Raw genomic sequence first — 27,263 nt, 5'->3', positions numbered from 1 at the left:
CCCAGCTTCATCCTCCATGCTGGCCTTCCCTCTTCCCTCAAATGCTTGACTCCTTGCCCTCCTCCCACCTCCCCTCTCCCAATTGCCCCCTACACCCCCTGGGAAATGGGCTGGATGCCGAGGTGGGGGCGGGGGGTGGCTCTGTCCTGGGAGCCCTTGCCAGATGGTGTCCCTAGGGGCCAGAGCATGAAGTTGTCCCTTGCTGGGGCCTTTAATTAGCACAAACCTTCCACCCTTCACCTTGTCTGTTTTCCTTCTCTGAGTGCTCTTGGGACCTTGGGCTCTCCATCTTTCCATGTACGTCGCCCCAGAGAGCCAGGAAGGGGAAGCGGCATCAAGTGCCTGGAAAAACAATCCCACTACTTGAGTTCCCCCCCAAGACTCAGGAGTTTCGGCCCCATGCCATCCTATTTCAAAATCCAGGCACTAGATATGCCACATAGAAGCCAGGAGTGTAGGCCCCCAGATCCCTTCCCTCTCAGACCCTGGGGTCTCAGTCCCTTCTCTCCAAGGATTCAGGAATTTGGGCCTCTGATCCTCCTGGCCACCCTACCTGCCCCTGCATCACCCCCCTCAGCCAGCCCCATACACACACACGCACACACACACACACACACACACACACACACACACACACACACGACTTAGGACAGATGTTCACCGTCTGATTTCCAAATCCTCCTGGGCCCATGTGGGGGTGGGGAGAGATTGGCAGTTAAATCCACCGACTCTAAGACTTAAGACCAGATATTCTGACCCCTGTCACCCTCTTCCAAGTGCACCATGCTGCAGGCAGGAGACCTAGGAGTTGAGTCTCCAGCCTCTCAAGGAACCAGGAGATCAGGCCATCAGCGTCTCAGCCAGCAAAGGCCTGAACCACCAGTCCCTTACAATCCTGTAAGTCCAACCCCTACTCCCAACCCCACCCCGCCATTTAGGGACACAGAATCTGAGCCTAAGAACAGCCTAGAATCTGAATGTGGACCCCCCAGTTCTTACAGGTCCAGGAATGTCAGATCAGGGTTCCAGCCCCCCAGCCCTCCTTCAGGCTGCTCGGGGTCCCTCCCACCTGCTCGGCCAGCTGCGCAGCGTGGGAACGCCCCAGCTGGGCTGCATGGAGCCGTCAGGACAAGCTGCGCGGTTCCCAGCCTCCCTGCCTGCCCCGGCCCGGCTCCGCCGCCTCCCAGCCGTCGCCCGGCAACCAGGCCGAGGGGCCCGGCCGGCCCAGTGGGGAGAGGGGCTGGGCCAGGACTGCGGGGTCCTGGGAAAGGAGGGGCCGGGGTCCTGGATTCCTCGGTCTTAGGACGTTTGCCGCAGTAACAAGGGAACAGCTCTCTGTTCCCCACTTTGAGGAGGGGTTTTGAGGCTGGGGGAGTCAAGGCAGGGGTCCCAACTGTCCCCCAGTTATCGGCGTGCCCTCTTCCCGACCCGCAGGCCAGGGGAGCCCCGGACCCCGCCTCCCCCAGGGCGCGGAAACTGGCGAGGCCCCAGGGGCCCCCATTTATAGCTCGGTTTCCACTGAGCGCAGTCCCTCCAGGACCTGAGCTGAGCAAGTTTCTTCCACTCTTTCCTTTCCCTCCTCCTCACCCTCATGCCTGCCCCTCAACCCAGGCAGGGCGCAGGTGTCCAACCTAGCCGGGACCCCCTCCTCCAACCCAGGTGTTCCGGCTCCCAGACCCCAATTGAGCTGGGGGCGCCCACCCGCCGAGGGACCCCGCCCTGCATCCCCCATTCATCCGCGTCCAGCCGCGGGAGTTTCTCAATGGGAAGAGGGCGGAGCTCCCGGGAGGCGGACCAGGGCGGGGCGAGCTGGATCAGGCCCTCTTGGGGTCTCCCAGAGACCCAGGGCGCGGAACTGACAGGCATTTCAGAGCGTCAGAGGCTGCGGATGAGCTCACTTGGAGGACTCCAGGCCAGAGACAGGGGTTCTCTAGGCTGGGGCGAAGAGTCGAGCGCGAAGGGGGCTCTGGGCCAGGGTGACAGGAGGAGTGCTTCCGAGGAAGAAGTTGACGGGGAGGCCCGTGCGACGGCAAATCTCGTGAACCTTGGGGGACACACGCTCAGGATGCGGGTCCCCGCCCTCCTCGTTCTGCTCTTCTGCTTCAGAGGGAGCGCAGGTACCGCACGAGGGGAGCGGATGAATATGGGATGCGTGTGGGGGTATTGCTTGCGGGCTGCCCCTTCACTAGGGAGAAGAGAGTTGGGGGCTGGGACCCCTGGGTCCTGAATGAAGGGGCTCTTGAAGGTGCTAAGCTCAGCCCTGCTGCCCCCAACTTTCCTAGGCCCGTCGCCCCATTTCCTGCAACAGCCAGAGGACCTGGTGGTGCTGCTGGGGGAGGAAGCCCGGCTGCGGTGTGCTCTGGGCGCCTACTGGGGGCTAGTTCAGTGGACTAAGAGTGGGCTGGCCCTAGGGGGCCAAAGGGACCTGCCAGGTAAGACGGTTCTCTCCACGCTGGGATGGGCTGGCTAGGGGTAGAGTTGCTGGGCTCTGCTGTACCTACAGTTTCTATTTTGACATTTTAAGTTTGGGAAATTGATGAGCTTGGGTAAACATTTAGGAGTCCTGATTTTTGAGCTGCTTCTTTGGGGGTGACCCATAGAGTTTTGGAATTATTATGTTATTGCGAAATAGTAAATAGGCCTGGTGCGGTGGCTCACGCCTGTAATCCCAACGTTTTGGGAGGCTGAGGCCAGAGGATAGCTTGAAACTAGGAGTTTGAGACCAGCCTGGGCAACATAACAAGACCTTATCTCTAGAAAAAAAATATATATTTTAAACAAATTAGCCAGGCGTGGTGACGTGCATCTGTAGTCCCAGTTACTCAGTAGGCTGAGGTGGTACAATTGCTTGAGCCCAGGAGTTCAAGGCTGCAGTGAGCCATGATCAAGCCACTGCACTCCAGGCAATGGTAAGACCCTGTCTCAAAAAAAAAAAAAAAAAGAAAAAGGAAAAGAAAGAAAGAGAACATAAATGCAAGAAAGTACAGTAAACATAAACGGAAGGTTTACCAAATAATATAGACACTCACATAGCCAATACCCAAGTCCACTGCTAGCTCCCCAGAAGCCCCCGTATTCCTTTCCCCTATCATAGCCCCCCTCCCCCTCACTCCAGAAGTAGTATCTAACCTAACTTTTATGGCAATCATTTTCTTGCTTTCCTTTCTGAATTTATTACCCCCAAGTTTGCAGCGACTCTGGGTTGGGAGGGAGTGAGAGTCTCTATGGGCCCAGTACACACTCTTTAATAGTGTCTTACCACCAAATGTGTGGACCAGTCAGAACCACGGTGTGCTGCCTCCTCCCTGACTCCAGGGTGGTCCCGGTACTGGATATCAGGGAATGCAGCCAATGGCCAGCATGACCTCCACATTAGGCCTGTGGAGCTAGAGGATGAAGCATCATATGAATGTCAGGCTACACAAGCAGGCCTCCGCTCGAGACCAGCCCAACTGCACGTGCTGGGTAAGGACCTTGCCCACTTGTCCCCTGGGAGCCCAAGGGGGCAGCCAGTACTAGCTGTGAGTAGCAGAGTCCAGGGAGCCCAGGGGAGTGGTCAGTTGGAGCTGAGAGGATCAGGATCCATTCTGACCCCAAATCCACCTTGCAGTCCCCCCAGAAGTCCCCCAGGTGCTGGGCGGCCCCTCTGTGTCTCTCATTGCTGGAGTTCCTGTGAACCTGACATGTCGGAGCCGTGGGGATGCCCGCCCTACCCCTGAATTGCTGTGGTTCCGAGATGGGGTCCGGTTGGATGGAACCACCTTCCATCAGGTCAGGTCCAAATTCCTGTGCTAGCATTTGCCCATTCAGGGAAACTTGGGGTACACTCTGACCACAGGCTCATCCCAAGGAGAAGAAGACATGGGAGGGCAGGGGTTCAAGGGTTTGCACTCTTGAAATATGATGCAGGGTAAAGATTCTAGGGCCAGACTACCTGGGTTCAAATCATGTCTCAGCCACTTGCTAGTTGATTGATCTTAAGTTAGTTAACCTCTCTGTGCCTCAGTTGCCTTATCTATACAATTGGAATAATCATAGCATGCATGTCATAGGGTATTGTGAGGATTAAATAAATAAATACTTATAAATGCCCAGAAGAGTGCCCAACACATAGTGAACCCTATATAAGTAAGACAAGCTTGTCCAACCTGTGGCCTGTGGGCTGCATGCAGCCCAGAATGGCTTTGAATGTGGCCCGCCACAAATTCATATACTTTCTTAAAACATTATGAGACCTTTTTGGAACTGTTTTAGCTCATCAGCTATCATTAGTGTTAGTATGTGTGGCCTAAGACAATTCTTCTTCCAATATGGCCCAGGGAAGCCAAAAGATTGGGCACCCCTGATGTAAGGGGTAGATGGCATTATTATTCTTATCCATCCCTCCAGATCCTGCTGAAGGAAGGGACCCCTGGATCAGTGGAGAGCACCTTAACCCTGACCCCTTCCAGCCATGACGATGGAGCCACCTTGGTCTGCAGGGCCCGGAGTCAGGCCCTGCCTGCGGGAAGGGACACAACTGTCACACTGAGCCTGCAGTGTGAGTGCAGCTGGCCCTGGGAAAGAGGGGTGTGGGGCCCTGACTCCGGGGTATGAGGAAGGAGGGGACTGTGGCCCCTGGGGAATGAGGAAACCTGAGACCTGGATTCCTGGATCTAAGAGAGCAGGAGAGGGCCGGGTATGGTAGCTCATGCCTGTACTCCCAGAACTTTGGGAAGCCGAGGCGGGTGGATCATCTGAGTTCAGGAGTTCAAGACCAGTCTGGCTAACATGTCGAAATCCGTCTCTACTAAAAATACAAAAATTTGCCGGGCATGGTAGCACATGTTTGTAATCCCAGCCACCTGGGAGGCTGAGGCAGGAGAATCACTTGTAATTGGGAGGCAGAGGTTGCAGTGAGCTGAGATCGTGCCACTCGGCAACAGAGTGAGACTCTAAGCAGGAGGGGACAGATGGCTGGGGTCCCTGGGGAAAGAGGAAGCTGCGCCTTGACTCTCACATCTGGGAGAGTAGGAGAGGATAGAAGTAACTGGGGGAATTGGGAACCGAAAGCCCAGACTCCTGACTCAAAGGGAGAAGCGGATTAGGGGCCCAGACTCCCGGGGTGGAGGAACCAGGGACTGGACCCCTAGGCCAGTGACAGAGGTGTTCCTGGTCCTTGCCCACCTGACCATTGCCCCACCCTCACAGACCCCCCAGAGGTGACTCTGTCTGCTTCACCACACACTGTGCAGGAGGGAGAGAAGGTCACTGTCCTGTGCCAGGCCACAGCCCAGCCTCCTGTCACAGGCTACAGGTGAGGACGAAGACCACCTCTCCCTAGCCCCAAGAGTGAGCTTGGGAAGGGCTGGGACCTGAATAGGTGTGCCGGAGAGTAGGGACAACGCTAAGAGCGCCACCATTTCCTCAGGTGGGCAAAAGGGGGCTCCCCGGTGCTCGGGGCCCGAGGGTCAAGGTTGGAGGTCGTGGCAGACGCCTCGTTCCTGACTGAGCCCGTGTCCTGCGAGGTCAGCAACGCCGTGGGTAGCGCCAACCGCAGCACTGCGCTGGATGTGCTGTGTGAGCTGGGGCGGGGCTGTGGGTGTGGTCAAAGGTGGGCGAGGCTTTCAGGGTTGCTGAGGGGCGGGGCTTGGAGGGGGCGGGGCCGGGAGAGTAGGCGTGGGGTATTAGGAGGAGGAGAGAGTGGACTTGGGGCATATTCTTGCGCCCTAGAGGGTGTGGTGTTTCTATGGGGCTGATCCCGCGTCAGGGACTGCATTCCTCCCCGGCCTTGTGACCCCTCATCTCCTTCGTCCAGTCGGGCCGATTCTGCAGGCAAAGCCGGAGCCCGTGTCCGTGGACGTGGGGGAAGACGCCTCCTTCAGCTGTGCCTGGCGCGGGAATCCGCTTCCACGCGTAACCTGGACCCGCCGCGGTGGCGCGCAGGTGCAGCCCTAAATCTGAGGGGGTGGCTGGCGGGGGACCAGGCTTCCTTGCAAATCCGGCTTCTGACGCCCCTTCCCTGTCGCAGGTGCTGGGCTCTGGAGCCACACTGCGCCTTCCGTCGGTGGGGCCGGAGGACGCAGGCGACTATGTGTGCAGGGCTGAGCCTGGGCTCTCGGGCCAGGGGGGCGGCGCTGCGGAGGCTCGGCTGACTGTGAACGGTGAGAAGGCGGGGCTTCATAGGGGACCTAGCCCGTTCTGGGATAGGGAGTGGACAGAGGGGGCAAGGGCTAATGCAGTGGGAGTGGCCTGGAAGGAGCTTTACACCCAGCGGGTCCTGGAGACCGACCTATTGAAGGCGAGGCTTTTAGGGGAATCGGAGTTTAGAGGCAGCATGGCCTGATTGATTAAGGTTAGCGGAGAGTGCGCTGGCCAGACCAGGCTTTGTTACAGCCTTTGGGAAGAGCAAGGCCTCTCCTCTGAGTGACCCACCGTCTCCATCCCAGCTCCCCCAGTAGTGACCGCCCTGCACTCTGAGCCTGCCTTCCTGAGGGGCCCTGCTCGCCTCCAGTGTCTGGTTTTCGCCTCTCCCGCCCCAGATGCCGTGGTAAGGAAATGTCAGTCTTCCCGTGACCCATCCAGCCGTGATCCCTGACCTCCCAACTGGCCCCCCGAAACTACTGTGATGTGACCATCTCTGACTTCCCAGACATCCCTCCTGCTTCTTCCTCCCCTCCTCAGTCTCCTCGGTGTCCTCCCTCTTTTATGCCCCCAGGTCTGGTCTTGGGATGAGGGCTTTCTGGAGGCAGGGTCGCGGGGCCGGTTCCTGGTGGAGACATTCCCTGCCCCGGAGAGCCGCGGGGGACAGGGTCCGGGCATGATCTCTGTGCTACACATTTCGGGGACTCAGGAATCTGACTTTAGCAGGAGCTTTAACTGCAGTGCCCGGAACCGGCTGGGTGAGGGAGGTGCCCGGGCCAGCCTGGGCCGTAGAGGTGAGACCCCCCCCCGAAAACCCCAAATCTGGAGAGTCTAAACCCCACAAACTCAGGGATCCCCCAGCCGATGGTTGCAAAACCTCAGACCCTCAAATGCAGAGACCTCCAAACCTTGGGAGTCTCAAAACTGTGGCTCATTGATTCCCAAGACCCCCCCAACCACAAATGCCTTCACATTCTGAATCCTAAACCGAGAGACTCCTCACACCTAGGAACCCCAAAAAGAGAAACTCCAACGATTGCAAAGCAAATTGCAAAGTAAAAGACCCCTCAAACTCCAAGACTTCCTAAAGCCAGGGAGTTTAAACTCACTCTCAAACTTGGGGAACCCCAAATTCAAGGCCCTTTGGATCTCCAAATGTGCCACCTTTTGAACCCAGGGATCCCAAACTCAATCCCTGAGCCCCCGCTTCCTGGTTCCCCCTCAGCCTTCTCAGGATGTCCCCTCTGCTCCCTGCAGACCTGCTGCCCGCTGTGCAGATAGTGGCCGGAGTAGCCGCTGCCACCACGACTCTCCTTATGGTCATCACTGGGGTGGCCCTCTGCTGCTGGCGCCACGGCAAGGGTTAGTGCCTGAGCCCCTTCCCAGCTCCTCAGGCCCCAGCCCCACACACACCCTGCCTGCCCAGTGACCTGACCTGGCCTTGGGCCTTGGCTCCAGTCCCATTTCCAGCTCTGCTCAGGGCTTAGCTCGCCTTCAGGTTCTCGTTCCCTCCTTAAGCCCTAACCAGACCTTCCCAGGGTCACATTCCTAGGTGGGAAGGATTCTTATTGGTTTCCAACATCCCCACCCGATCCGCCTCATTAGTTCCCAGTCCTCTCTCTTCCCGCTTATTGGTCTGCACACATTGTGACCCCGCCCATCGCTTAACTCCACCCGTCGCTGTTTGTCAGCCTCAGCCTCTTTCTCCGAGCAAAAGAACCTGATGCGAATCCCCGGCAGCAGCGACGGCTGCAGTTCGCGAGGCCCTGAAGAAGAGGAGACAGGCAGCCGCGAGGAACGGGTAGGATGCCAGGGTCTCCAGACGCGACTGTGCTTTCAGACCCAAATAATAGCCCAGTCCCAAGAGGGCCCCCAAATTCAAACAGGACTCTAAGGCTGGGCATGGTGCCTGACGTTGGTAATACCACTTTGGGAGGTGGAGACACAAGAATCACTTAAGGCCAGGAATTTGAAGCCAGCCTGGGCAGCATAGCAGGACACCATCTCTACAAAAATACAAAATAAGATAAAATAAAAAATGAACCAGGTATGGTGGCACACACCTCTAGTCCCAGCTACTCAGGACACTGAGGTGGGAGGATCCCTTGAGCACAGGAGGTAGAGGCTGCAGTGAGCTATGACTGCACCACACACTCCAGCCTGGGCTACGGAGCAAGACCTTGTCTCCATTTTTTTTGTTGTTGTTGTTGTTAAGTAGGAGGGTTCTAGTCTTTTTTTTTTTTTTTTTTTTTTTTAACAGAATCTCACTCTGTCACCCAGAGTGGAGTACAGTGGCACAATCTCGACTCACTGCAACCTCTGCCTCCCTGATTCAAGTGATTCTCCTGCCTCAGCCTCCTGAGTAGCTGGGATTACAGGCACCTGCCACCACACCTGACTGATTTTGTATTTTTAGTAGAGACTGGGTTTCACCATGTTGGCCAGGCTGGTCTCGAACTCCTTACCTCAGGTGATCCACCCGCCTCGACCTCCCAAAGTGCTGGGATTACAGACATGAGCCTCCACGCCCGGCCTGAGGGCTCTAGTCTTAACAGTGACCCCGCACCCAAATGTCACCCAAGTCCATGCCCTTGACCCGATTATTCCCTAGGCCCACTATATCCCCACAGCCCCCCCACTTTTTTTTTTTTTTTTTTTTTGAGACGGAGTCTTGCTCTGTCACCCAGGCTGGAGTGCAGTGGCGCAAACTCAAGCTCCACTGCAAGCTCTGCCTCCCGGTTTTACGCCATTCTCCTACTTCAGCCTCCGGAGTGGCTGGGACTACAGGCACCCGCCATCACGCCTAGCTAAATTTTTTTTTTTTTTTTTTGCATTTTTTATTAGAGACAGGGTTTCACCATGTTAGCCAGGATAGTCTCGGTCTCCTGACCTCGTGATCCGCCCGCCTTGGCCTCCCAAAGTGCTAGGATTACAGGTGTGAGCCACTGCACCTGGCCTTTTATTTATTTATTTAGAGACAAAGTCTTGCTCTGTCGTCCAAACTGGAATGCAGTGGTATGATCCTGACTCACTGCACCCTCCACCTCCCAGGTCAAGTGGTGCTCATTCCTTAGCCTCCTGAGTAGCTGGAATTGTAGGCATCTGCCACCATGCCTGGCTATTTTTTGCATTTTTAGCAGAGACAGGGTTCCAGCATGTTAGCCAAGTTGGTCTCAAACTTCTGGCCTCAAGTGATCCTCCCGCTGTGGCCTCCCAAAGTGCTGGGATTATAGGCATGAGCCACCGCGCTGGCTTCTCACAGCCCTTTTATTGTCCTGAGTGCAGTCCTCAGCGTTCAGGTGCTCTTACTCTCTCCTGCCTGGCCCCCACTGGCTGGCTGAAGGTCCTTGGGGTCTGGCATTGGGGCGGGGAGATCCTCTGACTATTCCTTCTCACTAAGTTCCCTACCCCAGGGCCCCATTGTGCACACTGACCACAGTGATCTGGTTCTGGAGGAGGAAGGGACTCTGGAGACCAAGGTGAGTGTTGGGAGGGGTGGGGCTCCCTTCACTGTTGGGAGAGGCGGGGCTCCCTTCACTGTGTTTCCATCTCTCTCCACGCCCGTCCCCTCCTTTTTCCTTCTGTTGTCCTCAGAACTGGGACTCAGCTCCTCACCCTACTCCTCCTGCCCCCTGGACCATCTCACCTAGCTCCCAGCCTCAGTTTGCCTATCTGCAGACTCTGCCCACACATCTGTCCCAGCCCCAGCCTCCATCTGGAGCCCCAGATGGGGCTCACTGTGCCTGTGCTCTCCTCATCATGGTCAAGCCCCCTTTCAGCCACCAGGTCCTACACTGGCCCCATACCTCCCCAAACCTGTCCTTCCTCTGGGGTCCTACCTCAGGACAGCCACATTGACTCCAGGCCATCCCCAGGGCCAGAGCACTTCTCTCTCTCCTCTGTACCTAGCACATGCCATTCTCTCTTTCTCTCTCTCTCTTTTTTTTTTTTTTTGAGACGGAGTCTCACTCTGTTGCCCGGGCTGGAGTGCAGTGGTGCAATCTCGGCTCACTGCAACCTCTGCCTCCTGGGTTCAAGCCATTCTCCTGCCACAGGCTCCCAAATAGCTGGCTAATTTTTCTTGTATTTTTAGTAGAGATGGGGTTTCACCATGTTGGCCAGGCTGGTCTTGAACTCTTGACCTCAAGTGATCTGCCCACCTTGGCCAAAGTGCTGGGATTACAGGCATGAGCCACCGTACCCAGCCAACATGCCATTCTCTTGGCCTGAAACACTCCTACCTTCCTTCCCATGTCTACCTAATTCCCTCCTTTAGTCCTTCAGTCTCAGCTCAGACATTTCTTGTTCCAGGAAGCCCATGCTTCTATTGGGGGAATACCCCCCAGTATTTCAACATAGATTCTTTCTATTTTCTATAAGTGTCAACTGGCTGAGAAATAAAAAGAGACCATATAAAGAGAGGAATTTTACAGATGGGCCACCAGGGGTGACATCACATATTGGTAGGACTGTGATGTCCACCTGAGTCTCAGACCAGCAAGTTTTTATTAAGAGTTTCAAAAGGGGAGGGGGTGTGAGAACAGGGAGTAGGTACAAAGATCACTTGCTTCAAAAGGCAAAAAGCAGAACTACTGTTAAGGGTCTAACAAAGATTACATGCCTCTGAGGGAACAGGACAAAGGGCAAAAGCAGAACCACTGATAAGGGTCTATGTTCAGCGGTGCACATATTGTCTTGATAAACATCTTAAATAACAGAGAACATTGTTCGAGAGCAGAGAACTGGTCTGACCACAAATTTACCAGGGCAGAGATTTTCCCCACCCTAGTAAGCCTGAGGGTACTGCAAGAGACCAGGGCGTATTTCAGTCCTTATCTCAATTGCATAAGACAGACATTCCCAGAGTGGCCATTTATAGACCTCCCCCCAGGAATACATTCCTTTCCCAGGGTATTAATATTAATATTCCTGGCTACGAAAAGAATTTAGCAATATCTCTCCTACTTGCACGTCCGTTTATAGGCTCTCTGCAAAAAGAAAAATGAGGCTCTTTTTGCCCAACCCCGCAGGCAGTCAGACCTTATGGTTGTCTTCCCTTGTTCCCTAAAAATCGCTGTTATTCTGTTCTTTTTCAAGGTGCACTGATTTCATATTGTTCAAATACACATGTTTTACAATCAATTTGTATAGTTAACACAATTATCACAGTGGTCCTGAGGTGACATACATCCTCAGTTTATGAAGATAACAGGATTAAGAGATTAAAGACAGGCATAAAAAATTATAAAAGTCTATTTGGGAACTGATAAATGTCCATATTAAAGTGATATCTTCACAATTTATGTTCCTCTGCTGTGGCCCCAGCTGGTCCCTCTGTTCAGGGTCCCTGACTTCCCACAACATGCTTCCATCATGACAGCCTGATCATTCTGCCTGTGTTCCACCCATCACAACCATGACCACTCTGATCTGGGCTTCCTTATCCTGCTCGCTATGCTGAGGGCTCTGCCATCACAGCCCCTGTCACTGCCTATGACTTTCTCAGGCACAGCCCTGACCCCTCTGGGTACTGTCTCATGATTTGTCATTTTTCCCTTGGTGTGGGATTCTGTGAGGACAGGGTTCAGTTCTATCTTAGTGACATGCCTTGAGCAGCAACACAGGGCGTGACACTGAATCAAAGCCTAGAGGCTGTTGGGCAGGTGAGTGCCTCTCTCCTGTTCCCTCTGTATCTTCCACACTGACACCCCTCAGCAGGCCTATATCCCTCTGTCTCCACCTTTATCTGCCTATGTCCTATCCCTTTGCCTCTTGTCACTGTTCTTCTGTCTCGCTTTCTCTCTCTCCCAGTCCATGTGTGTCTCTGTTTCTCTGCCCATTCCTGTCTCTTTTTGTTTCTCTCAAGGTCTGGTCTATTTCAGTGTCTCTCCATCAGTGACCCTCATCCCCCCTGCATGCTCACAGACCTTACTGAGTCCCATTTGTCCCCTCAGGACCCAACCAACGGTTACTACAAGGTCCGAGGAGTCAGTGTGAGCCTGAGCCTTGGCGAAGCCCCTGGAGGAGGCCTCTTCCTGCCACCACCCTCCCCCATTGGGCCCCCAGGGACCCCCACCTTCTATGACTTCAACCCACACCTGGGCATGGTACCCCCCTGCAGACTTTACAGAACCCGGGCAGGCTACCTCACCACAACCCACCCTCGAGCTTTCACCAGCTACATTAAACCCACATCCTTTGGGCCCCCAGATCTGGCCCCCGGGACTCCTCCTTTCCCATATGCTGTCTTCCCCACACCTAGCCACCCGCGTCTCCAGACTCATGTGTGACATCTCTCCAATGGAAGAGTCCTGGGATCTCCAACTTTCCATAATGGATTGTCCTGATTTCTGAGGAGCCAGGACAAGTTGGCGACCTTACTCCTCCAAAATTGAACACTAGGGGAGGGAAAGATCATTACATTTGTCAGGAGTATTTGTATACAGTCAGCTCAGTCAAAGGGGATGCCCCAAGTGGGAGCAACATGGCCACCCAATAGGCCCACCTATGCCTGGTGTAAAAGAGATTCAAGATGGCAGGTAGGCCCTTTGAGGAGAGATGGGGACAGGGCAGCAGGTGCTGGGAGTTTGGGACTGGGATGGAAGTTGTTTCTTTTTTTTTTTTTTTTTTTTTTTTTTTTTTTTTTGTGAGACGGAGTCTGGCTCTGTCACCCAGGCTGGAGTGCGGTGGCCGGATCTCAGCTCACTGCAAGCTCCGCCTCCCAGGTTCACGCCATTCTCCTGCCTCCACCTCCCACGTAGCTGGGACTACAGGCGCCCGCCTCGTCGCCCGGCTAGTTTTTTGTATTCTTTAGTAGAGACGGGGTTTCACCGTATTAGCCAGGATGGTCTCGATCTCCTGACCTTGTGATCCGCCCGTCTCGGCCTCCCAAAGTGCTGGGATTACAGGCTTGAGCCACTGCGCCCGGCCGTGGGATGGAAGTTGTTTCTAGCCACTGAAAGAAGATATTTCAAGATGACCATCTGCACTGAGAAGAAAGGTAGCATAGGATAGATGAAGATGAAGAGCATACCAGGCCCCACCGTGGCTCTCCCTGAGGGGAACTTTGCTCCGCCAATGGAAATGCAGCCAAGATGGCCGTGTACTCCCTAGGAACCCAAGATAGCCAACATCTTGATTTCACTTTCCCTAAAGACTCAGAAAGACTTGGACCCAAGGAGTGGGGATATGGTGAGAATTAGCACTGTCGGGGCAAAGGGGAATCTTGGGATAAAAATATTTATGTTTAATAATAATTAAAAAAAGTCAAAGAGGCAAGTGTGTCTTAGGGAGTCTACTGGCATTATTACCCTGCATCAAGGAAGGGGTCCATTAGACCTGTCCCAAGGTCCCTCCTCTACCCTAGCCTATGAGGTGGCTATAGAAGTAAAACTGTGAGCCACCTCTCAGCCTCTCGCTACCTGCAAAGCACTCTAGATTCTTTTTTTTTTTTCTTGAGACAAGGTCTGGCACTATGGCCCAGGCTGGAGTGCAGTGGCACCATCTCAGCCCACTGCTACATCTGCATCCTGGGCTCAAGCCATCCTTCCACCTCAGCCTCCCAAGTATCTGGGACTACAGGTGCACACCACCACACCCAGCTAATTTTTGTATTTGTTTGTAGAGACAGGATTTCATCCTGTTAGCCAGGCTGGTCTCAAACTCCTGACCTCAAATGATCCGCCTACCTAGGCTTCCCAAAGTGCTGGTATTACAGGCGTGAGCCACTGTGCCCAGTCATGGACTCTTTTTATTTATTTATTTATTTTGAGACAGAGTCTCGCTCTGTCGCCCAGGCTGGAGTGCAGTGGCCAGATCTCGGCTCACTGCAAGCTCCACCTCCAGGGTTCACGCCATTCTCCTGCCTCAGCCTCCCGAGTAGCTGGGACTACAGGCGCCCACCACCTTGCCCGGCTAGTTTTTTGTATTTTTTAGTAGAGACAGGGTTTCACCGGGTTAGCCAGGATGGTCTCGATCTCCTGACCTCGTGATCCGCCCGACTCGGCCTCCCAAAGTGCTGGGATTACAGGCTTGAGCCACCGTGCCCGGCCGGACTCTTTTAATATACATCTTCATACACACACGTGCACACACACACACACACACACACGAGTTGCAAACAGAAAAGACACACACATTGGCATGTATGCACAGACACACGCATACATGTCCACACAGTTGCACACATGTGACAAGGCTGCCCCAGGGGTCCTGGGAAAGACAGAATTCTACACTCTCATTAGAGGAGACGAACGAGTGAGCCCTGAAGTGGGACAGAGAAGGGGAGACTATGGGCATGAAAATGGCAATCCCCTGGTCCCTACAGCAAGGGTGGAGATCCAGACCCTAATCCTGGGGCGCTGCATCCACAGTGGGCATGGTGCTGGTGCCTGCTTGGGTGATCCTTAAAGAAAGGTCCTGGGGGCTTTGGTTCATGGATCCTTGAGCTAGGAGTTAAAGATCCAGGCCCCTGGGACCCTTGGGAAACAGAGCAGGAAGACTGAACTCCTGGGTCTGAGGGAGAATGGGCTGGGGGCTTGGTCTCTGGTCCTCAGAGAGAAGGTGCCCAGACTTCTGGATCTGAAAGAGGAGGGGACTGGGTCTCAACTGCTGCCACCTTGACGGGACATTTTGGAGGCCTGTATTCCTGAGCCCTCAACAGAGGAATTTACTAGGGGACGGGGGTCTCTGATGCTTGCATCCTTGGAGGACAAAACTGTGAGTGTCTAGATCTAAAGAGGGTGAGAGTCCTGTGAGAGGATTCAAAATCCACAACGGGCTGAGCCCAGCCGGACTCCTGGCTGGGCCGTTCATGGGGCGGGACGTCTGGAATCTCCAGGGGCGGGGGCCTGGCGCAGGCTCCAGCCCGGGGTTCCCGAGCTGCTCTACTCTGCGCGGAGCCGCCACGCTATTGTCCTGGCCAGGAAGGCGGGGCCGGCGCGGGGCGTGGCTGGCGGCGCCGGCGCAGCCCGGGGGCGGCGGGAGGAGGAGGTGGCGGCGGTGGCGCTGGGAGCTCCTGTCACCGCTGGGGCCGGGCCGGGCAGGAGTGCAGGGGACGTGAGGGCGCAAGGGCCGGGACATGGGGCCAGCCAGCCCCGCTGCTCGCGGTCTAAGTCGCCGCCCGGGCCAGCCGCCGCTGCCGCTGCTGCTGCCACTATTGCTGCTGCTTCTGCGCGCGCAGCCCGCCATCGGGAGCCTGGCCGGTGGGAGACCCGGCGCGGCAGAGGTGAGGCCGGGCCGGGTCCTGGAGGATGGGGGAAGGGGCGGGACCGGGTCTCTGGACGCCTGCGTGGACATGTCCAGGGCAGAAAGCGCGGTCTTTCCAGCCAGGTGGTCAGCCCCCAGGCGCCCCCAACCGCATTTATGAACCCAGGGTTTCAGGCCCCAGCTCCCCCATCCTCCGACGTCCCAGCCCCCTCCCACCCCGAGCATAGGAACTGGTCTATTCAGGGCCCCGGTCCCAGAAATCCAGCCCCCTCTCCAGACCCAGGTGACTAGGTCCCAACCCCCTCCCTCTTGGACATAGGACCCACCAAGCAGCGAGGCGCTTAGATCCAATAATCCAGACCCCTTGTATTCTCTGGACCCATATGGAGGCCCTTGCAGCCTCCCAGGACCCAGGAGTCCGGTCCTTCAGTCACCACCCACCCCAACCAGATGTAGCTCTCCAGTCCTCAAAGACCTGGTGTCCAGGACTGTAGGCCCCTGAAGCCAGGCCTTGTCAGCTTTGCACCCTGCAACCGAAGCCTGAGCAAGCGATGGAGGGAGGAGGGGCCAGAACGCCTGGGTTCTGGCCTCCTCCGCGATTCAGGTTTAACCCCTTCGGGCTCCAGAGCGGCTGCGCTGGGGTCGGGGCGGAGTCTGTCTCCGCGGCAACAAGGCAGAAAGAATCCCGGGGGACCCGGGTCGCCATAGCAACGGGAGAGCTAGGGCGCCCCCGCCCTACGGGAGCTGTTTCCCAGGGAACGGTGCCTCCATGGAGGCGGTGTGCACACCGGTGCTTGGGGGAGGGGGCTGGCGCTGGGGGTCTCGGTCCTAGGGAGCAAAGAACCGGGGGACCCTCACGCCCCCCGGGCCCTCATTGTCCCCTCCACTTCCATCCAGGCCCCGGGGTCGGCCCAGGTGGCTGGACTATGTGGGCGCCTAACCCTTCACCGGGATCTGCGCACCGGCCGCTGGGAACCAGACCCACAGCGCTCTCGACGCTGTCTCCGGGACCCGCAGCGCGTGCTGGAGTACTGCAGACAGGTGGGCGGAGCCGAGCGGGAGGGGCGGGGCCAGCGGGAAAGCGGGCCCCAAACGAGGCGGGGCCGCCCGTGGAAAGCTACACTTGAAAAAGGCGTGGTCCAAGGTGCCGCGGGATCTAAGACGTGGAGGCTGGGGGGCGTGGCCAATAAAGAGGCTCAACTATGCTAGGGCAGGGGACCTGTTTTGAGATACTAAGTCAGGAAAGGGGAGAACCGCGAGATAGCCAGAGAAGAAGTGGAATTTAGGAATCTGGTGGTCTTTGTAAAGAGCAGAGGTGTAGTGGGGAGTGGCGAAAGGATAGGCTGGGCTAAAACATAAAGAGACCTTAAGGACCAGCAAGATGGGGAAAGGGGTGGAGCCCAATGAAAGCGCGGAAAGCTGGGGGGCGTGGCCACGAAAAGACAAGTCTGTAATGGGAAGGGAGAGTTTTGGAGAGGCGAAATAGAGGAAAAGGCGGGGCTAAAAGGAGGGTGAGACCTTTGGGGAGACGAATCTGACTGCGGAGAGGGGTGACCAGAGAGGTGGGCTTAGAGGGACCTTCAGAAAGAAACAGCACAGGAAAATGATAGCCTTGAAAACGGACCTGGCCGGGCGCAGTGGCTCACGCCTGTCATCGCAGCACTTGGGGAGGCGGAGGCGGACGGATCACCTGAGGTCAGAAGTTTGAGACCAGCCTGGCCAACATGGCGAAACCCTGTCTCTACTAAAAATACAAAAATTAGCCGGGCATGGTGGTGCGTGCCTGTAATCCCAACTACTCGGGAGGCTGAGACAGGAGAATCGCTTGAACCTGGGAGGAGGAGGTTGCAGTGAGCATAGATTGTACCATTGCACTCCAGCCTGGGCGACAAGAGCAAATCTCTGAAAGAGAGAAAGACAGAGAGAGAAAGAGAAAGGAGGGAGGGAAGAAAGGGGACCTGACTAATGGAGAGGGGTGGCTGGCAGAGGCGGGGCTGTGGGCTGATTGGCTGTGGGCTGATCCCCCCAGATGTACCCGGAGCTGCAGATCGCACGTGTAGAGCAGGCTACGCAGGCCATCCCCATGGAGCGCTGGTGCGGGGGTACCCGGAGCGGCAGCTGCACCCACCCCCACCACCAGGTTGTGCCCTTCCGCTGCCTGCGTGAGTCCCAGGCGGGGAGAGGGGAACTGAGGTGGGAGTTTCCGAGGGGCAAAATTCTGAGCCCCTCTCTTGGGCCCACATTAAGGGGCTGGGTGCTTGTGTCCTAAGTGGGGCAGAGAAGCCTCTGAGGATAAAATATCTGGATTCTGAGGAGGATGGGGTTGGTGCTGTAGGAGAGTCTCACCCTGGTGTCCCGCGCTTCCCCAGCTGGTGAATTTGTGAGCGAGGCCCTGCTGGTGCCTGAAGGCTGCCGGTTCTTGCACCAGGAGCGCATGGACCAATGCGAGAGTTCAACCCGGAGGCATCAGGAGGCACAGGAGGTCAGGACCTTGGCCCACCTGTCCCCAGCCCCCAGAACCCAGGAACCAGGACGCCTAACACCCTCCTCCACCAGAACCGAGGAGTCTGGGCCACCAGCATCCTCTTCCCACTTGGGATCTAAGAATTTCATCCCCCAACCCCTTCCTCCAGAACCAGGAATCCAGGCTCCCAGCCTCATCAACCCCCAACCCAGGCAGCCCAGCTCCCCATCTACCTCTCCTACCCCACAATCCTGGCATCTGGGTCCACTCTTCTACAGGCCTGCAGCTCCCAGGGCCTCATCCTGCACGGCTCGGGCATGCTTTTACCCTGTGGCTCGGATCGGTTCCGTGGTGTGGAGTATGTGTGCTGTCCCCCTCCAGGGACCCCTGACCCATCTGGGACAGCAGTTGGGTGAGTGGGAGGGAATCCCCCATGCCCATCCCAAGGTTCCTGAGGCAGGGGATGGAAGCCTGGGAGCCTGGGCCTGGGTTCTTATTGCCTGGGTCCTCTCCTGCTCCCTCAGTGACCCCTCCACCCGGTCCTGGCCCCCGGGGAGCAGAGTAGAGGGGGCTGAGGATGAGGAAGAGGAGGAATCCTTCCCACAGCCAGTAGATGATTACTTCGTGGAGCCTCCACAGGCTGAAGAGGAAGAGGAGGAGGAAAGGGTCCCACCCCCAAGCTCCCATACGCTTGCAGTGGTCAGCAAAGGTGAGGCAATCTCTGAACCTCTGGGGCCTCTCCACCATAGAGGAAGAAAGATCTGGAGGAGTGTTGCCGGGGGCTGTTTTAGGGAGGGGCCTATGGGGGAAAGGCCCAACTGAGGAGAAAAGATGAGAGTATCTTTGGATAAGACAGAGGTAGAAGAGCTAACCTGCCAAGGGAGGGGGTGGTTTGAGGGTACCTGGGGTACTTGGGAGTAGAGGGGCCATTGGGTAGGTCCTGAGGATCATTTCAGGAAAGCTTGGAAGATGGTGTAATGGATTCCTAAGCTTTGCAAGAAAAGGCTAGGCCCAGTCCAGAACTACATCTCCCATAATGCCAGGCAGCAGCGGTGGCTAAACTGGGTGCATGATGGTCTCCGGTGCACTCTAGGAAATGTGGTTCTCTAAGTAGAAAAGGCGACCTGGAGGTGGGCTGCAGTCTGACCTCCTGATCCCTGGTCTTGCAGTCACTCCCACCCCGAGGCCCACAGATGGTGTGGATATTTACTTTGGCATGCCTGGGGAAATCAGTGAGCACGAGGGGTTCCTGAGGGCCAAGATGGACCTGGAGGAGCGTAGGATGCGCCAGATTAATGAGGTGATGATACCGGGGGCCCCAGGACCCCCTACAGTACAGAGCTCCCTAAATACCAGGAAACTCCTCCAGGACACATTGATACTACCTCCAAAGGCTCCCTAAGCCCCTTTGACCTTGAGCTCTCAACACCATCCCCTAAGATGACCAGAGATCCATGGCCCATCTAGAATCCTACTGAGACGCCTCCAGATTCTATGGAAACTCTGGTTTCACTTTATTGGTTTTTGTTGTTGTTGTTGTGACGGAGTTTCGCTCTTAACACCCAGGCTGGAGTGCAATGGTGGGATCTCAGCCCGCTGCAACCTCTGCCTCCTGGGCTCCAGTGATTCCTCTGCCTCAGTCTCCCAAGTAGCTGGAATTACAGGCACCTGCCACCACGCCCAACTAATTTTTGTATTTTTAGTAAAGACAGGGTTTCACCATGTTGGCCAGGCTGGTCTTGAACTCCTGGCGGGAGGAGATCCACCCCCCTCGACCTCCCAAAGTGCTGGGATTACAGGCATGAGCCACCACGCCCGGCCTCTCTTTCAGTTTAAACTCCTTCTGGATCTGGAACCCAAGAGCCAGTGAGACTTAAGGGATCTGGGGCCTCTAAAATCTTTTTTCTTTTTTTTTTTTTCGAGACGAAGTTTCGCTCTGTCGCCTAGGCTAGAGTGCAGTGGCGCGATCTCCACTCACTGCAAGCACCGCCTCCTGGGTTCACGCCATTCTCCTGCCTCAGCCTCTACTGCCAAGTACTCCTGAGTCCCCAGCTGGGACTACTGGTACCCACACCGTGCCCAGCTAATTTTTTGTATTTTTAGTAGAAATGAGGTTTCACCGTGTTAGCCAGGATGGTCTCGATCTCTTGAGCTTGTGATCCACCCACCTTGGCCCTGCAATGTGCTGGGATTACAGGCATGAGCCACCGCGCCCGGCCATGGGGCCTCTAAAATCTTAAAGAGGGGTTGGGGGACTTGCCAGGTGGATCAGGGTGGATTCTGGGATCCTGAAGCTCCCCTCCCTATGCAGGTGATGCGTGAATGGGCCATGGCCGACAACCAGTCCAAGAACCTGCCTAAAGCCGACAGACAGGCCCTGAATGAGGTAGGACAGCCCCAGTGCGTCCTACTCATGCCTGTCCACCACCTGGAGCATACTCAGTTTCACCTGGCTCTGGCTGTGTCCTGCCCATCCAGTTCCACCCCTTTCCACCTACCTATTTAGCCTTTCCTGTCCCCATGCCTACATGCAGCTCTGCCCCTATTTTAGCCTTTCCTGTCACCATGCCTACATGCAGCTCTGCCCCTCTTAGCCGCCATCTGAACTGACACTGCTCTGCTCCTCAGATTGGCCATATTTGGCCCCATCTACACTTGACTTGCCTCTCAGGGCTGGCTCTGGAGTCCTGTCCCAAACCGGGGCCCCTGCAGATGCAGCCAGGGCCTTCTTGGTCTCTCTTTGATGCATTCATGTCTCTATGAGGCCCCGCCCCCTGATTCTGGCTCTGCCCAGCCAGTTTCACCTCTTTCAACCTGACCTACCCCATGGAGACCCCACTCATGTTAGCCCCCATTCCAGCTCTTGGTCCCACCCCTATCGTGTCATTTATGCACAGCCTGTCTCTAGTTTGACCCTGCCCAGGCCAGGAGCCCTGCAAGGCTTTGTCCCTTTCACCTTAACATTGGCCAGTTCTGCTCCCAGATTGTTTCCACTCAATCTTACAGTTGACATCCTCACATTGGCTCCCAGTGGGCCTAGTCCCACCTCCACTCTGCCTGGCCCTATAGCCCATCCCTTCCAGTCCGTAAACTTTGGTTCTGCCCAGGCCTGGACCCCTGAAACACCCCCTAACCCCATGTAGCCCTGCCTTTCCAGGCTCTCTTTGACCAGGCTTTGACCCATCTTCTCCTCTCCTGACCCTGTGCCCACCTGCTCCCCAGCACTTCCAGTCCATTCTGCAGACCCTGGAGGAGCAGGTGTCTGGTGAGCGACAGCGCCTGGTGGAGACCCATGCCACCCGTGTCATCGCCCTTATCAACGACCAGCGCCGGGCCGCCTTGGAGGGCTTCCTTGCGGCCCTGCAGGGGGATCCGCCTCAGGTGCGGAGACCATGGGGGCAGAGAGCAGAGAGCAGAGGGTGACAAGGATCAGGGTGGGCTTGGGCAGCCTGTGTCCCTTCCACAGGCGGAGCGTGTCCTGATGGCCCTGCAGCACTACCTGCGTGCGGAGCAGAAGGAGCAGAGGCACACACTGCGCCACTACCAGCACGTGGCTGCCATGGATCCCGAGAAGGCACAGCAGATGCGTTTCCAGGTGCTCACATCCTTCTAGCTCCCAAATGCACTGCTATTCCTCAGACGCCAGCACCTCAGGCTCTTCTCTTGTCCCTTAGACCCTTTTTCTGTCTCTTGAACCCCTTCCTATCCCTTGAACACCGCTTCTCTGCCCCTTCCCAGTCTCTCAACTCTGTTTCCTGACCCTGAAACATGGACCCTCACATGCTGTGCCTTTGACGCCTGTTTCTTGTCCCTTGGATTCTTACTCCCCCTGCCCTTGATCCTATGTTTTTTTGTTTGTTTGTTTTTGAGACGGAGTCTCGCTCTGTCGCCCAAGCTGGAGTGCAGTGGCCGGATCTCAGCTCACTGCAAGCTCCGCCTCCCGGGTTTACGCCATTCTCCTGCCTCAGCCTCCCGAGTAGCTGGGACTAGAGGCGCCCGCCACCTCGCCCAGCTAGTTTTTTGTATTTTTTAGTAGAGACGGGGTTTCACCGTGTTAGCCAGGATGGTCTCGATCTCCTGACCTCGTGATCCGCCCGTCTCGGCCTCCCAAAGTGCTGGGATTACAGGCTTGAGCCACCGCGCCCGGCCGATCCTATGTTCTGTCCCTTGGATTTTCACTACCTTTCCCAGAACCCTCTTTTTTTTTTTTTTTTTGAGACAGGGTCTCACTCTGTCACCCAGGCTGGAGTGCAGTGTGCGGTCTTGGCTCATTGCAACCTCTGCCTCCTGGATTCAAGCAATTCTCCTGCCTCAGCCTCCCGAGTAGCTAGGATTCCCAGCACATGCCACCATGCCTGACTAATTTTTGTATTGCGTTGGTGCAAAAGTTATTACAGTTTTTGCTATTGAAAGTAATGGCAAAAACCGCAGTAACTTTTTTTTTTTTTGAGACAGTCTCGCTCTGTCACCCAGGCTGGAGTGCAATGGCGTGATCTCTGCTCACTACAGCCTCCACCTCCTGGATTCTAGCAATTCTGCCTCAGCCTCTTGAGTAGCTGGGATTACAGGAGCCTGCCACCATGCCAGGCTATTTTGTTTGTTTGTTTGTTTTTGACAAGAGTCTCACTCTGTTGCCCAGGCTGGAGTGCAGTGACATGATCTGGACTCACTGCAACCTCCACCTACCGGGTTCAAGCTATTCTCCTACCTCAGCCTCCCGAGTAGCTGGGACTACAGGCAGGTGTCACCACATCTGGCTGATTATTGTATTTTTAGTAGAGATGGGGTTTCACCATATTGGTCAGGCTGGTCTCGAACTCGACCTCAGGTGATCCACCCTTGGCCTCCTAAAGTATTAGAATTACAGGTGTGAGCCACCACACCTGACCCCAGCTAATTTTTGTATTTTTAGTAGACACTGGGTTTCAGCATGTTGGCTAGGCTGATCTCGAACTCCTGAGCTCAGGTGATCTGCACGCCTTGGCCTCCCAAAATGCTGGGATTACAGGCACCAGCCACCGTGCCTGGCCAGAAACCCCAATAACTTGCACCAATCTAGTATTTTTAGTAGAGGCAGGGTTTTGCCGTGTTGCCCAGGCTGGTCTCGAACTCCTGACCTCAGGTGATTCGCCCACCTCGGCCTCCCAAAGTCCTGGGATTACAGGCATGAGCCATTGTGCCCAGTCGAGAATCCCCTTGTTCCTTGAACCCTCTTCCTGTCCCTCAACCTCCTTTCTCCATAACTCCACTTGTTTTCCCTGGAACCCCTGTTCTGTGCGCTCAAATTTGAATTCCCCTTTCCTGGATGTTTTCTTTCTGTCTATGAAACTCCGTTCTGTGCTCTTGAACTCCAAATCTTGCCTTGAACCATGTCATCCGTATGACCCTCCAGTCCTCAATCCCTGTCTCTGGAATCCCCTCAAACCCCACTTTCTGTTCCTTGGACGTCATTCTTCAATTTCCTTCTCCTATGGCCCAGTTCCTGACCCTTGTGCCACACGTCCTGTCCATTGCATGTGCCGCTTTTCCTCGGCTGCTATTGAATTCCTTCTTCATACTGCCTCAGTTTCCTCGTCTCCAGCCTGCATTGCCCAGCTCATCCTTCATGTCCACTCCCCACAGGTGCAGACCCACCTTCAGGTGATTGAGGAGAGGGTGAATCAGAGCCTGGGCCTGCTTGACCAGAACCCCCACCTGGCTCAGGAGCTGCGGCCCCAAATCCGTGAGTGCCTATTACCCTGGCCCCCATTCCAGAACTCCGAGGGCAGATCTTGACTCCTAAATATTAATCCCCCCAATTTCATTTATTTCTCTGTAACAAACCAGCCCAGAACTTAGCAGTGAAAATCAACAACCATTTTTCTTTGTTCATGATTCTGCCATCTAGTCTGGGCTCAGCAGAGTGGTTCTTCTAGTGGTCTTGCCAGTGGTCAAGCATGCAGTTGTATTTAGCTAGCAGATCATCTGGGTGCTGGGAGTCTAGCACAAACTGACCTTTCTCCCTCTCCAAGGAGGCTCAGGGCCTCTCTTCTCCATGGAGCCTCTCCATGTGGTCTCACCAGAGGGTAGCTGGATTCCCTACTTGGTCGTTCATGCTCTCCAAGACATCAAAGTGAAAGTTGCTAGGTCTTAAGGCTTAGGTGCACATTCTATTTGTTAAAACAAGTTACAAATCCAGTCCAGATTCAAGGGAAGGAACCTACCGGAAAGTGTGCATACCGGAAAGTGTGACCTACCACAGCCCCCAGATCTATTGTGGCTTCCTCCTGGATATCTCACACATAACCCTGATTCTCCTGGTATTTAAGAAAGCTATCATCTTGAGCTGGGCGCAGTGGCTCACACTTATAATCCCAGCACGTTAGGAGGCTGAGGCGGGCGGATCACTTGAGGTCAGGAGTTCGAGACCAGCCTGGCCAACATGGTGAAACCCCATCTTTACTAAAAATTAAAAAATTAGCCAGGCGTGGTGGCACTTGCCTCTAGTCCCAGCTACTCAGGAGGCAGGAGAATCACTTGAACCCAGGAGGTGGAGGTTGCAGTGATCTGAGATCGCATTATTGCACTCTAACCTGAGCAACAAGAGTGAGACTCTGTCTCAAAAAAAAAAAAAAAAAGGCCACAATCTTGAAACTTCAGCTTCCATCCTTCCTTCCAGCAGTGCCTCCCTCCAGCTTCCCACTTTCTCAGATCACACTTCTGGCTATCTCACACTTGGGGCTGACTCTGCTGTCTGCATGATCCCCCAGTTGCTCTACTCTTAGGGTGCCCTTCACTCACCCCAATGCTCACTACCTCAGCCACCTTTCTGCATCTCCCCCTCAGAGGAACTCCTCCACTCTGAACACCTGGGTCCCAGTGAATTGGAAGCCCCTGCCCCTGGGGGCAGCAGTGAGGACAAGGGTGGGCTGCAGCCTCCAGATTCCAAGGACGGTGAGTGAGCCCACATATAGATGACCCCAGACATTGGGGAACATGCCCCAGCTTAATTTGTAATCCCCTAGAGTCTGAGGGTGTCTTCACCACCACAGTGACTGGGAGAGGATGGGGAGCAACGTCTAAGGTTGCGGAGGCCTCTGTAGGATCCCCCATCCTCATTCTTGGTCCCTGGGAGGATGTTTCTCCACCTTTCTTTGCTGATACCCTCCTCTCTTCACTGTTCCACTGCCTTGCTTCCTCTGGATTCCAGCAGACACCCCCATGACCCTTCCAAAAGGTGAGTGTCTCGTAGTTAACCCCAGCCTCCAAATCCCACTAATCCCTGAACCCAGAAGGAAACAGGGTCCATCCATTGGGAACCTCAGACTCCCTGGGGTAGAGTCCGATATACTTTCCAAGCCCCTCCTCTGAACCCTAAAGAATGAAATAGGGCCAGGCACTGGTGGCTCACACCCATAATCTTAGCACTTTGAGAGGCTGAGGCAGGAGGATCCCTTGAGGCCAGGAGTTTGAGACCAGCCTGGGCAACATAATGAGACCCTGTACATACAAATAATTTTAAAATTACTTGGGTGTGGTAGGGCGTGTCAGTAGTCCCAACTGCTCGGGAGGCTGACATAGAAGGATCACTGGAGCCCAGGAAGTTGAGGCTGCAGTGAGCTGAGATCATGCCACTGCACTCCAGCCTGGGTGACAGAGTGCGACTCTGTCTAAAAAAAAAAAAAAAAAAAGAATGAGATCAGACTTGGGGGTAGGGTCCACAGAACAAGACGCTGCATCCCCCGAGAAAGAGAAGATGTCCCCGCTGGAACAGTATGAGCAAAAGGTAAGTTAGTCAGACCTGTGGGCTCCCAAAGGGGAACAAGAGTGGGGCCTATACTGCTGGGTATGAGGGAGGAGATGCTGGGGGCTTAGATTCCTTGTCCTGAGGGAAGAGGGAGCTGAGGACATGGAATTGAGATCCTAGAAAATGAGAGGGTTGAGGGATGCTCTCTTGGGCCCCTGGGGAGGAGGAGGCTGGTGCCAGGCTTCTGGGTCCCTGACACCTCCTGCTCCACCAGGTGAATGCGTCTGTTCCGAGGGGTTTCCCTTTCCACTCATCGGAGATTCAGAGGGATGAGCTGGTAAGAGGAGGAACAGCCGGGTACCTAGGGGAAGAGGCCAGAGGTCAGCGGCCAGGCTGTGATTCCCAAAGCCACACAGGTCCCTCAAAGATGCCCTCTGCTCCATCTCTTCTCCCTGCAGGCACCAGCTGGGACAGGGGTGTCCCGTGAGGCTGTGTCGGGTCTGCTGATCATGGGAGCGGGCGGAGGCTCCCTCATTGTCCTCTCCATGCTGCTCCTGCGCAGGAAGAAGCCCTACGGGGCTATCAGCCATGGCGTAGTGGAGGTGAGACCCACGAGGGTGGCCTGTGGGAAGAGTTCTGAGCCCAGGTGTGGGCAGGCTGAGAGGCCTGCGGGCAGTCCCGCCCCCGCACCCCACTGTCCTGTCGTTCCCCTGCCCATTGCAGGTGGACCCCATGCTGACCCTGGAGGAGCAGCAGCTCCGCGAACTGCAGCGGCACGGCTATGAGAACCCCACCTACCGCTTCCTGGAGGAACGACCCTGACCCGGCCCCCTTCACCCCTTCAGCCGAACCCAGACCTCCCCTCTTCCTGGAGCCCCAGAACCCCAACTCCCAGCCTAGGGCAGCCGGGAGTCTTGAAGTGATCATTTCACACCCTTTTGTGAGAGGGCTGGAAATTCTTATTTCTCCTTTCCAATTCCAAATTCCATCCCTAAGAATTCCCAGATAGTCCCAGCAGCCTCCCCATTTGGCACCTCCTCACCTTAATTTATTTTTTAAGTTAATTTATGGATCCTTAAGGTCACCGACACCTTGGTCCTAGTGTCTATTCCCTGGAATTCACCCTCTCATTTTTCCCTACTAACATCCCAATAAAGTCCTCTTCCCTACCAGGCCAGCCTGAGTCTCTGTGGGAGAATTAGTCTGTAACCACAGCTGGACGCGGTGTCATCCCCGCCCAGGCCGCCTTGGCCTCTTTAAACGGGATGACGACGCTTTAAATCTGGGCGGGGCCTGCGGGAAGGGCTGGGAGCGCCGGAGGCTGGGCTCAGAGTCCCGGGATCAGCGCCTGTCCCGGAGCTCTCCGCGGTGCTGAACTGGCCGCGACTTCTAACTCTCAGTCTGCTGGGTACCCAAGGAGGCTGGGCTCCAGCGAGTTTCCCCTGCCATCTGCTTAGCCTCACACACAATCACACGCAGCGCCCACCCCAATCTTCGAGAGTCCTGTAAGATATTATGAATCGTGAACCACCCTTCCCATTCCCCAAAGTCTTCATTCCTTCTTGGTCAGTCTATAGAAACCCTCTGGAGTGTGGAGATTCCAGTCACGTGTCCCAGAAAGGGATCTATATCTGCACGTGCCTACTGAACTTCGTTTTATTTTCTCCCCCTACTGCCCATATAAATGCAGAAGAATTTCTTTTTCTTTCCTTTCCCCACCTCCCTTTTTTTAAGAGTCAGGGT

The 27,263-nt window shown here is 55.5% G+C and overlaps 2 protein-coding genes across 3 annotated transcripts; both read left to right on the top strand.

Moving 5' to 3' along the window:
- Positions 1 to 1,516: 1,516 nt before the first annotated feature.
- Positions 1,517 to 12,588, top strand: KIRREL2 (kirre like nephrin family adhesion molecule 2). Its single transcript, XM_010368777.2, has 14 exons — positions 1,517 to 2,117; positions 2,283 to 2,432; positions 3,316 to 3,465; positions 3,611 to 3,771; positions 4,390 to 4,540; positions 5,191 to 5,296; positions 5,411 to 5,559; positions 5,798 to 5,925; positions 6,011 to 6,143; positions 6,429 to 6,529; positions 6,698 to 6,917; positions 7,815 to 7,924; positions 9,537 to 9,602; positions 12,078 to 12,588. The coding sequence occupies exons 1-14, from the start codon at positions 1,592 to 1,594 to the stop codon at positions 12,411 to 12,413; spliced, it is 2,487 nt and encodes an 828-aa protein (XP_010367079.2). The 5' UTR covers positions 1,517 to 1,591; the 3' UTR covers positions 12,414 to 12,588.
- A 2,422-nt stretch (positions 12,589 to 15,010) lies between these two features.
- Positions 15,011 to 26,692, top strand: APLP1 (amyloid beta precursor like protein 1). Of its 2 annotated transcripts, none has more exons than XM_010368782.2 (17): positions 15,011 to 15,349; positions 16,228 to 16,371; positions 17,360 to 17,492; positions 17,700 to 17,812; positions 18,073 to 18,206; positions 18,319 to 18,503; positions 18,964 to 19,094; positions 20,106 to 20,180; positions 21,017 to 21,175; positions 21,261 to 21,389; positions 23,417 to 23,516; positions 24,620 to 24,727; positions 24,987 to 25,010; positions 25,489 to 25,559; positions 25,795 to 25,857; positions 25,979 to 26,122; positions 26,244 to 26,692. In XM_010368782.2, exons 1-17 carry the CDS (start codon positions 15,203 to 15,205, stop codon positions 26,340 to 26,342), a joined length of 1,959 nt encoding a protein of 652 aa, XP_010367084.1. In that variant the 5' UTR covers positions 15,011 to 15,202; the 3' UTR covers positions 26,343 to 26,692. The 2 variants fall into 2 exon arrangements, with proteins under 2 accessions (XP_010367084.1, XP_010367083.1); XM_010368781.2 differs by having other exon boundaries at positions 24,984 to 25,010.
- The last annotated feature ends 571 nt before the right edge of the window (positions 26,693 to 27,263 follow it).

This window comes from Rhinopithecus roxellana, chromosome 12, assembly GCF_007565055.1.
Source record: "Rhinopithecus roxellana isolate Shanxi Qingling chromosome 12, ASM756505v1, whole genome shotgun sequence".
Classification (NCBI taxonomy): Eukaryota; Metazoa; Chordata; class Mammalia; order Primates; family Cercopithecidae; genus Rhinopithecus; species Rhinopithecus roxellana.
Note: the sequence above shows the minus strand (reverse complement) of the source record. Positions and strands in the feature narration are given on the sequence as shown.